The following is a 12,736-nucleotide window of genomic DNA, read 5'->3' as shown; positions in this document are numbered from 1 at the left end:
TAGGGAGACCTCCGTTGTTTCTAGTTTGTGATCGTTTTTTAATGGAAGAATGAATAAGCCCCCGAAACTTGTATATTGTTAAGAACAAATTCTGGCTTCCCTCACCCCCACCAAAAGTATACTGTGCTTCTGATATTTAATCCATTTGCAATATTCAACTAAAAGTACCTCAGAGGAAAACTAAATCAATGTTTTTTTTTTCATTTTAAGGCATTAAGTAAATGATTTCTTTTTGCTACTGACAGATGAAAATTAATAGCAGAAAAGCAGAAATATTGTTTAGCATGTGTTTCTAAAAATATGAGCCTTAGATATATGATTAGTAAGAAACCCAAATTCATCGGTATTGTGTCATTAAAAGAAGAAAATTAAGTAAAGAAAAATGCAACATATGAGGAATGAAAAAAATTGATATTAGTCTAAACAAAAACATAGGCTATCTGCTAAGATTCTCAAAGAAGCACATCTATGTCTTTAAACCTACGTCTTTCTCGTTTTTAGTATTTTTGAGCTCCAGAAGTATATTTATTTGTCCTATTATTACTTCAAACTTATCACGTTTCAAATAAACAACTCTAGAATGCAGGCTCCACAGGGAGGAGATTTTTGCCTACTTTATTCACTGCTGAATCCCCAGAACCCAGAATGGTTCCCGGGGCATAGGAAATGCTCAATAAATATTCATGAAATAAATGAATATAATCCTGTAGGGAAAAATTGGGAAAAACTTTGGTTCATCCATTATGGTCAACTTTACCTGTCAGTGTCCTTAACTAGACTGTTTTACAGCTCTGTAAAGAGAAGTTAACTTATAGAAACATGACAGTAATGCAAATAATTCAAATCCACTGAAATGCACAATCTGTCTAGTGAAGGTTTGTGTTCCTTTCCTCACTGTGGAAGATTTTTGGAGGCTCCACTCTGAGGTACAATGGATTCATTTTGCAGAACCAGGTATGGGCAGCTTAAACCAATTCTTCATATCTTCTTTTGGCTCTCATATGTAAATTCTAAACAACAGTAGAAATTTAACTTTGCTGATACTCTATATCTCTAGCTTTATTTTTTCTCTACTGATGTTTTGTTTTATGTTTCTGCTTTGTTTAGGGCAAATTAAGTTAGTCCTCATTGGTGGCAGCAATGATTTGGAGTTGGCCTTTATGTCTTGTCATTTGATAATATCTGTAAATGGATTAATGGATTTTCAAGATCTCTGTGAGGTGAGACATGAGAGAATCTAGTTTTTAGTTTTGTTGTTGTTTATTTGTCCACTTTGAGTTCTAACCAATAGAGAATTCTATGCTCACAGTGAAGGAGCACAGCTATTTTATATCTAGACCTGGGAATGTTTATGTTTTTGAGTTTACTCTTTGTGACTAAAATTGTAGAACTGAAGTTATATGTTTTCTCTGTCTGTATGTTTCTGTTTGTAAATCAGAAAGGGCTTTATGTTTCATTGAGTAAGTTACATTTTCCTTTCTCTGGAGGGCATACACAAATTAGATAATAAAGTCTCAAATTAAAAGAGCACTGTTCTGATTTAATGATAGAGATAAACACATATAAATCAAACATTTATAAACTTATTATAAAACAAGGAAATTGGACTTCTAATACTTTAAAATTTCTGGAACACAAGAAATCCTACAGAAACTAAAAAATATTCTGAGAATCCAAATTCACGTAGTTAAGGGTAAATTGTTAGCAAAGAAGACTGATTTAATAATTTTGGTTTAATAAAAACAGCTATATGCACTCTGATTTATCAGTGTTACATTTCTCTCTCCCATCACATTTCAGGCAAATCAAACTTCTTGAACTTCTGATCATGCCACGCTGTTCAACTACTCTGTACAAGCTGATTTCTCTAGTTGGCATTTCTTGCCTCCCTTTACCCAGTGGTAAACTTTTACTCTTTCTGTAAGACTAAGCTCAATAAACACAAAATTTGTGATCACATCTCTTCTAGAAGAGTATTATCATGTATTAATAACAGTAATAATTGTAATATTAATTCTATTGAGGCTTATAGTCTTATAGTAACTATGTGATTTATCCATTTAAACTCATTTAACCCACACAGTAAGTGATCTATACATTTTGGCCCCCTTCTCTCTTCATCTTTACTTCTCCCTTAACTTCACCTAGTTTTTTTTTTTTTTTTTTTTTTTTTAGATGGAGTTTCAGTCTTGTTGGCCAGGCTCAAGTGCAATGGCGCGATCTCAGCTCACTGCAACCTCCGCTTCCTGGGTTCAAGTGATTCTCCTGCCTCAGCCTCCCAAGTAGCTGGGATTACAGGCATGCACCACCATCACACCTGGCTAATTTTCGTATTTTTAGTAGAAACGGGGTTTCTCCTTGTTGGCCAGGCTGGTCTTGAACTCCCAACCTCAGGTGATCCGCCCGCGTCAGCCTCCCAAATGCTGGGATTCCAGGTGTGAGCCACCGCGCCCAGCACCTTCACCTAGTTTTTCACATGTATATCATTTTGAAAGTTATTTGAAAAACTATTTTTAAAAAATAGCTGAAGAGAGAATTTTGAAAAATCTTTGAAATGTTAAACCTATATTCAAATATATTAATTTTTGAGATTCTATGAAACTAATATTGTGATGCTGCTAGTGAAATAATTCAATATTTCATGTGTAAGTACTTCTTAAGTAATGTAAAATTGTTGTTTAGAAAGAGAAAAAGAGATAAGCAAAATACCCCTGGCAGAACAGTTATCTTGACATGTTTCCATTAAAAATATAAAACTTTTTCAGACTATTAAAGTAATGCAAAATTACCTGAAAGAATCACTCCCTGTAAAGCCAGGTCCGATACTATAACTCACATTAAGGGCTCCCTTCCAACTCTTATCTGGTGGAGCAATTCCTCCCAAGTAGCTGACAAAATAAAATGAAAGTGACAGAAAAAGGCTACCACAATTTCTAAGGAGAAATTTTAAAGTTTGATGACAATATTTCATTCATATATATAACAAATATTTGTCATTTACTAAGTGCCAGGTACTGTCAAAAAGCCCGCCCTTTGTGGAGCTCATTTTCTAGCAAGAGAGCCATACTGAAATCAGTAAGTAAAATACATAATATGTTAGTGATGAGAGCAAAGAGAAAAAATAAAGTAGTCATGGCAAATGGGAAGGCTATCTCCTTATTTTTGACCTTAATTATTTATGTGGGAACTCACTGAATCCAAGATATCCTAAATACAGGAAATTAATGACTGCATTAAGGAGAAGAAATGTATTTGCAAAAAAGCGCTGATTACACAGTAGGCACCCAAACAATTATTAAGTTGTAATACACATACAGGCATTTAAAAATGGGAGTTGGGGGATATGTAAAGAAATATCAGTTATAGAATACAATAATTGTTTGTTTACTATATTCTAAATACGGTGCTATGTATTTTACTCATATGATCTCATAATAACCCTATCAAGGAGAAACAGTTACTAGCCTCATCTTACAAATAAAGAAACTGAGCTGGAGAAAGTTTAAGCAACTGATCCAAGGTCATACCTCTAGTAAGTGGGGGGCATTGTCATATTCTTATACTAGACGTTGAATATAAATATCTAATGAATACCTATGAAAATTCAATTGCTTGAAAAATCTCAAATCAGAATTATCTTAGGACATAGCTTTGTATTTGAGAATTTCATTTGTAGCGAACAGAGCGATATTTTATTTTGATTTCTTAGTCACTAAAATGACTACTTTTATGAAATAAAAAGATAGTATACTCTGTTATTCCTATTTCACCAATTATTTAGTTATAAAACTTTGTGTTTAACATAAGAATGCCATATTGGCTTTCAATGAGAAAATAGACACCTAGTGCAAAATATCTTAATCTCATATCCAACAAGAAAACTATACCGTAATAATATTTCTGCATCATTATATCCAATGGGATGTACAGGTATTCGGGGGATTCCCACTCCTTCTTCAACATCAAGTCTGAAAGTGTATTCTAAAAAAATCAAATGCATAAAATGAAAACAATTTTAAAATATGAGCAAGAGATATACAGGGATTTTTTGCATAACTGTTGCAGATTTGCTATACATTTGCAATTATGCCAAAATTAAAAGTTCCTGGCCAGGCGTGGTGGCTCACACCTGTCATCCCAGCACTTTCGGAGGCAGAGGTGGGCGGATCATGAGGCCAAGAGATGGAGACCATCCTGGCCAACATGGTGAAACCCCGTCTCTACTGAAAATACAAAAATTAGCTGGACGTGGTGGCGCATGCCTGTAGGCCCAGCTACTTGGGAAGCTGAGGTGGGAGAATCGCTTGAACCCAGGAGGCAGAGGTTGCAGTGACCTGAGATCACGCCACTGCACTCTAGCCTGGAGACAGAGCAAGACTCTGTCTGAAAAAAAAAAAAGTTCCCCAAAAGTCAGACAATTGTTTTACCTAATACATCTTTATTTAATAAATCATTTATATTTTAAGGTAATGTTAATTATAGAGATGGCAGTTTTCCAAATTTGTTTTGACATTTCACATAATTTTCTTGACCTTTACAAGAATATTTTATTTCCTCAAGGATCTCTTGAATCTTTCTTAGAGAAATGTTATTAACCAGATGCTTAGAAAATGTGTCCCAGATTCTGAAACTATAAATAATCGGAAAAAAACCAAGAGAACATATGCATTCTTGGGAATAAATGAGAAACATCTTATTCAAATAGTGATATATTATCATTCAAGGAAGATTGAAAAGTATTGCCAGCCTTAAAACCTCATTGGAACTGTGACTTTCAGCCAAGATAGAGTTAAAGGGACCAAATTTACCTTCATGCCTGAAACACCTTATTTTTTATTCACCTTATTTTATGTAAATGAAACACTTTAGAAATAATAAAATATGTAAAATAATAGTTCTATCATGAGATTTTTATTATGTAAGTAGCTTCATGAGATAATTGACTGCTGAAACAAAATTGTAACAATATAATTAGATAGTAAATCAGTAAGTATATAAGACTTTCATAACACTATTAACTAATTTGACCTAATTGACATTTATAGAATACTCCAACCAAAAACAGAATATACATTCTTTTCAAGTGCATATAGAATATGTATTACAGAGACCATATTCTGGGCCATAAGACATGTCTCAGTAAATTCTCAGTATGTTCTCTGACCTCAGTGGAATTAAATTAGGAATCAATATTAGAAAGATACCTAGAACATCCTCAAATATTTTAAAATTAAATAACACATTTATAAATAAACCATGGGTCAAAGTAGAAATGAAAAGGGAAATCAGAAAGTATTTGGAACCAAATAAAAATAAAAACACTCAGCCTAGGCAACACAACAAGACCCATCTCTAAAAGTAAACATTAAAAAATTAGCTGGGCATGGTGGCACATGCCTATAGTTCCAGCTAACTTGGGAGGCTGGGTCAGGAGAATCACTTGAGCCTGGGAGTTTGCGGTTACAGTGAGCTATGGTTGGACCACTGCACTCCAGCCTGGGTGACAGACAGGGTGACAGAGTGGAATCTTGTCTCTAACATAAAATAAAACCACAATATATTAAAAACTGTAGGATGCAGCTAAAGTAGTGCTTATAGGGAGAGGTATAGCACTAAATAATCCATCGTAGAAAAAAAGTTAAGTTTCTGACAAATGACATCAGATTCCACTTTCAGAAACTAGAAAAAGAACAAATAAAGGCCAAAATAAGCAGGAGAAAGCACATGATAAATATCACAGCAGACATCTAAGAAATAGAAACTGGCTGGGTTCCTCATGGCTCATGTGTGTAATCCCAGCACTTTGGGAGGCCAAGGCAGGAAGATTGCTTGAGTCAAGGAGTTTGAGACTGGCCTGGGTAGCATAGCAAGAGCTGTCTCTATTTAAATTTAAAAAAAGAAATAGGAAACAAAAATAATAGTAAAGATAATCAATGAAACCCAAAGCTAGTTATCTGAGATCAATAAAACTAATAAGCTTCCAACAAGACAGATCAGGACTAAAGGAGAAATGACTAAATTGCTAACATCAGGAATAAAGGAGAGAATATCACTCTAGTACCTGCAGACAGAAGAATAGTACGAAAATATTATAAACCACTCTATGCTCATAAATTCAGCAAGTTAGATGAAATGGACAAAAATCTTTGAAAAAATGCAAACTACCAAGGCTCACTTGAGAATAAATAGATCATATATACATTACATATATATTACATATTATATGTAATATATATGTAATATATATTACATATTATATGTAATATATATTACATATATATTACATATTATATGTAATATATATTACATATATATTACATATTATATGTAATATATATTACATATATATTACATATTATATGTAATATATATTACATATATATTACATATTATATGTAATATATATTACATATTATATGTAATATATATTACATATATATTACATATTATATGTAATATATATTACATATATATTACATATTATATGTAATATATATTACATATTATATGTAATATATATTACATATATATTACATATATATTACATATTATATGTAATATATATTACATATTATATGTAATATATATTACATATTACATGTAATATATATTACATATATATTACATATTATATGTAATATATATTACATATATATTACATATTATATGTAATATATATTACATATATTACATATTATATGTAATATATAATATATGATATATAACATATATCTTACATACATATATAATATAGCATATATAATATGTAATTATATGTAATTATATATAATATATAATATATACATGTATAATATGTAATATTACATATTACATATTATATATTACATATTACATATATAATATGTAATATTACATATTACATATTATACATTATATATGATATATAATATACACATTATATATGATATATAATATACACATTATATATGATATATAATATACACATTATATATGATATATAATATACACATTATATATGATATATAATATACATTATATATCATATGTAATATACATTATATATCATATGTAATATACACGTTGTATATCATATGTAATATACACGTTGTATATCATATGTAATATATACGTTGTATATCATATAATATATACGTTGTATATCACATATAATATATACGTTGTATATCACATATAATATATACGTTGTATATCACATATAATATATACGTTGTATATCATATATAATATACACGTTGTATATCATATATAATATACAATGTGTGTATCATATATAATATACAATGTGTGTATCATATATAATATACAATGTGTGTATCATATATAATATACAATGTGTGTATCATATATAATATACAATGTGTGTATCATATATAATATACAATGTGTGTATCATATATAATATATATTATATATTATATAATGTATATAATATATAATGATATATATTATATAATGTATATATTATACACATTATATAATATATAATATATCATTATGTATTATATATTATATATAATGTATACATTATATATAATATATACGTTATATATAATACATAATATATATGTTATATATAATATATAATATATACATTATATATTATATATAATATATACATTATATATTATATATAATATATACATTATATATTATATATAATATATACATTATATATTATATATAATATATACAGTATATATTATATATAATATATACATTATATATTATATATAATATATACAGTATATATTATATATAATATATACAGTATATATTATATATAATATATACATTATATATTATATATAATATATACAGTATATATTATATATAATATATAATGTATATATAATGTATACAGTATATATTATATATAATGTATACTATATATTATATATAATGTATACTATATATTATATATAATGTAGAATATATACATTATATATACATATATTATATATAATATATACACACATATATACATATTATGTATACGTATATAATATATATACACACATATATACATATTATGTATACGTATGTAATATATACACACATATATACATATGTATAGGTATATAATATATATACACACATATATACATATGTATACGTATATAATATATACACACATATATACATATGCATACGTATATAATACACACATATATACATATGTATACGTATATAATATATACACACATATATACATATGTATACGTATATAATATATACACACATATATACATATTATGTATACGTATATAATATATACACACATATATACATATTATGTATACGTATATAATATATACACACATATATACATATGTATATCTATATAATATATACACACATATATACATATTATGTATATGTATATAATATATATACACACATATATACATATTATGTATACGTATATAATATATACATATGTATACGTATATAATATATACATATGTATACGTATATAATATATACATATGTATACGTATATAATATATACATATGTTATGTATACGTATATAATATATACATATATTATGTATACGTATATAATATATACATATATTATGTATACGTATATAATATATACATATATTATGTATACGTATATAATATATACATATATTATGTATACGTATATAATATATACATATTATGTGTACATATATACTATGTAATATTACATATTACATATATTATATATATATATATATGGAATTCAATTTGTAGTGAAAAACAGTTCTACATAAAACACTTCAGGCCCAGATAGATCCCTGGAGAATTCTACCAAATATTTATAGACAACATTGAACCCATTCTTTATAAACTCTTGCAAAAAAGTGAAGATGAAATGGTTCCCAACTCATGCTAAGAGGCCAGCATTTCTTTGATACCAAATGACACAAAGATATTACAAGAAACTAAATCTACAGGTTAACATCTCTTATGACCATGGACAGAAACATTCTTAAGAAAAATATATCAAAAATTCAACAATATATAAAAGGATAATACATTGTCACCAAATGGGATTTATTTTAGGATGACAGGGTTGGATTAACATTAAAAACATCATATAATTTAACAAAAGTAAATGATAACATATGATCATCTCTGTGTGCACAGAAAAAACATTTGGCAACATCCAACATATATTTCTAATGAAAACGCCCAGTATATTAGGATAGAAGTAAACTTCCTCATTGTGACAAAGGGAATGTATAAAAAACCTAGAGCTAACATAATATTTAACAGAGAAAGACTGGATACTTTCCCTGTTGGAACAGAAATAAAAAGCAAGTATGTCTGTTGTAACAACTTCTATTCAACATTGTACTGGAGTACCTCTATAAAATGTATATACAAAAAAGAAAGAAAAAAATGTCCTGGAGGGTCTAGCCAGTACAATAAAGCAAAAAGAAGAAAGAGAGAAAGAAAGAAAGAGAGAGAGAGACAGAGAGAGAGAGAGAGAGAGAGGAAGGAAGGGCATGTAGATTGAAAGCCAAGAAATAAAATTATCTTCATTTGCAGATGACATAATCATGTATGTAAAAATGCTGATAGAAGCTACAAAAACCTAGCAGAATCGATGGGTTTAACAAGTTTGCAGGATACAAGACCAATGTATTTCTTCTAGAAATAGAATAATGCTTTCATTTCCTAGTAAACAAAAATTGGTATTGAAACTTTACAATAGCATAAAACTATGAAATGTTTGTGGATAAATCTGACAAAAGGTATGTGTGATTCATACAGTGAAACTATAAAACTCTGCTGAAAGAAATTAAAGACTGCAAAGTTGTATTTTATTTATGGATCAGAAAATTCAATATTGTTAATTCAATTCTCCCAAATATTGCCAATTCTCCCCAAATTGATTTATAGATTTCATTCAATCTCAATCAAACTCCCAGGAGGCTTTTTGGTGGAAATTGTAAATTAGTGCTAAAACTCATATGGAAAGGACCAAAATTAGACACAACGTTTTGAAAATAGAAGAGTTATAACCTGGAAGTTGTATGCATCTGTTAGAATGTAGAATTGAAAAGACTGTCATACTAAATGTTGGTGAGGACATAGCAAATAGAACACTCATACATTGCTGTTGAAATATAAAGTGAAACAACTTCAGAAAACAATTTTAAAATTTCTGTAAAAGTTAAATATCCAACTAACCATAACATTCAGGCATTTCACTTCCAAGTATTTCCCAAAGAGAAATAAAAGAACATGTACATACAAGGTCTTGTACAACAACTGTTCATTACACCTTTATCTGTAATAGCCCCCACACTGAAAGCAATCCAAATGTCCATCTACAAGTAAAGGAATAAACTGTGCTATAGCCATTCAAGGGAATACTACTCAGCAAAAGAAAGAAAAACTATTGACAAAGATGCCAACATGGACAGATCTCAAAATAATCATGCTGACAGCAGAAACCAAGATGAATGGTTGCCTAGGGATTGGATGAAGTGGGAAGGAAGAGTTGGGAGGGTGGGAATATAAAGAGACGAGAGGAAGCTTTTTGGAGATAATGGGTATGTTCATTATTTTGATTGTAGAAATCATTTCACATATGTAAAACTTCCAATTTTATGTTTTAAATAACACAAAAACTCATTTTTTAAAAAAATACAATCTATCGATAATTCAATCTATCTATTGTATTTTAAAAAATACAATCTATCGGTAATTCAGCAAACCTAAATTGTCATTTGTTAAAAGGAGCATACTTTAGGTATGAGGATCAGTATTTCTGAACTCTAATAAAGGAAGAAGGAGAGTATGAACTAAGTGTTTACTCCCCATGCCGACATCTCATGAAAATTTAAAACTAAAATAATACAAGAGCAAATGTTTTAAAATTCCTAGCAGCAGTAATCCAAAATGATATAAGTGTACTCAATTTTAGTTTAATATTATTCTGAACATGCTTGCTTGTATTCCTTCTAAAAGGGCAAGGAGTATTTTTGCAAAATTGGTGGACTGATAGGCTCATCCCTTACCTTTTGCTGGATAGCCTGGAGTGAGTGGGTCACCAGCACCATTCAAATTTAACACATTTCCTCTCTGGGCTGCAGTTCCAGGAAGATTCCATCCTTTGGGATATGGCTGTACCTCAGGAGCAAAGTAGTCAGCTGGATCTGAGTACAAGATGATTCCTATGGCTCCTGCTAACATGGCATTTTTAACCTGCAGGGGCAATGTGCAATTCATAATGCAGATATGGCAAATGGTTGGCTTATTCATATAAGAAAGACATTAATTTAATAATGGAAGGATATTTAGACACTGCCTTTTACCATACAATTACACATTCAGTTCTCTTGGCTTTGAACACAATTTCCCACCTATTAGACCTAACAGACTTCCATTATTCCACGGAAATCTAAACGAGTTATCATTTCTTCTGTGAAACATTCCTATTACAACCTGCAACTGTAGAATTCATGTCCCTTCTTTGTAGTTCTATATTTTCTATATTATAGGATAGCTCTTAATGTATTAAAACATCTATTAAATGTCTATCTCTCCTATTAGGCTGAGGGTGTTTTTGAAAACTTGAACCATGTCTTCTTAATTTTAAACTACTGCCCTGTAAAATCTCGCACATCATAGAGTAAGCATTCTACAAATATTTATGGAACTAAACTGATTTAAAATTGTATGCAGAGCAGTCATATTTGTGAAAAACAGCCCAGGGTTTTTGTAAACATCTTTCTAACAATCCAAACTGGCCAAAAATAGGAAAATGTACCCTGTGAGATACTAAATTCTTCTTCACCGAAAGTATTGTAGCAGAAGATGGATAACAGTCTTGATTCATAAAAATGCATTCCAATATTTAGAGAACACCCTGTTATATCACTAAGAGTATAATCTGTCACAACTTTTTGAAGGAAAATTGATGATGTCTATCAAAATTTTGAAAGAATATACACTATTATTTAGCCATTTAATTTCTATGAATCTATACTACAATAATCTTCACACAAATTTCTGGAGCATATATGGACAAAGATGTTCACAATTAAATTATTTGTAATAGTAACAAATTCAAGATGAGACAAACATCGTCAGTAGTGGAATGGTTAAATAAATGGCTTATCAATTCGGTGAAATATGATGCCATCATTTAAAATACTGAGGTAATTAATAAGCAGTTATATAGAAATTACTAAGTACCAGCCACTTTCCTAAGTGCTTTCAAACAAAGTCATTCAATAAGGACTCTATGAGATTGGTGCCCTCGTCATTCGCATTTTATATGTGAGGAAACTTTGCAACAGAGAAGTTAAGTAACATGCTCACAGTAAAAGATCTAGAAAGAATAGGAGCCAGACTAGACAAGAACCCAAGTGATATGGATCTAGGGTTCTATACTCTTAACCAATGTATTACATAACTCTCAACATGTGGACATGAAGAATATGAGTCATGGCTGAATGAAAAAAAATAAAGTCTTATAATATACAATGTAAAAGTAAATAAATAAATATATGTAAAATGGACATGTAGAGACAGATGTATTTATATTTCACAGAATTAGGTTTGAAAAAAGCTATTAAGATTGATTATATCTGAATAATGAAGTGGGTAATGCAGAGAAGCTTTTCATTTTTTACTTTATATAAATTTCCTTCAATTAAATTTCTAAAAGCAAATATTACTTTTATAATAAAAATGATTCAAAATAATCTCCTTTTCCAGGTATGTGAGA

At 29.2% G+C, this 12,736-nt stretch overlaps 1 protein-coding gene across 5 annotated transcripts in view; it reads right to left on the bottom strand.

The window, feature by feature from the left end:
- NAALAD2 (N-acetylated alpha-linked acidic dipeptidase 2) overlaps positions 1-12,736 on the bottom strand; it is a 58,088-nt gene that overhangs the window by 29,004 nt on the left and 16,348 nt on the right. For 3 of the 5 annotated variants that reach the window (XM_008966381.5, XM_034933529.3, XM_008966382.5), the window contains exons 6-8: positions 11,022-11,208; positions 3,888-3,981; positions 2,790-2,888 (exon numbers count right to left, since the gene is read on the bottom strand). In XM_008966381.5, the coding sequence (XP_008964629.1) occupies positions 2,790-2,888; positions 3,888-3,981; positions 11,022-11,208 (380 nt within the window). The remainder of the gene's footprint in view (positions 1-2,789; positions 2,889-3,887; positions 3,982-11,021; positions 11,209-12,736) is intronic. The other 2 variants (XM_034933530.3, XM_034933531.3) reach the window with 1 other exon arrangement.

This window comes from Pan paniscus, chromosome 9 (assembly GCF_029289425.2).
Source record: "Pan paniscus chromosome 9, NHGRI_mPanPan1-v2.0_pri, whole genome shotgun sequence".
NCBI lineage: Eukaryota > Metazoa > Chordata > Mammalia > Primates > Hominidae > Pan > Pan paniscus.
The sequence above is the reverse complement of the archived record's forward strand: the minus strand, read 5'-3'. Positions and strand labels throughout refer to the sequence as shown.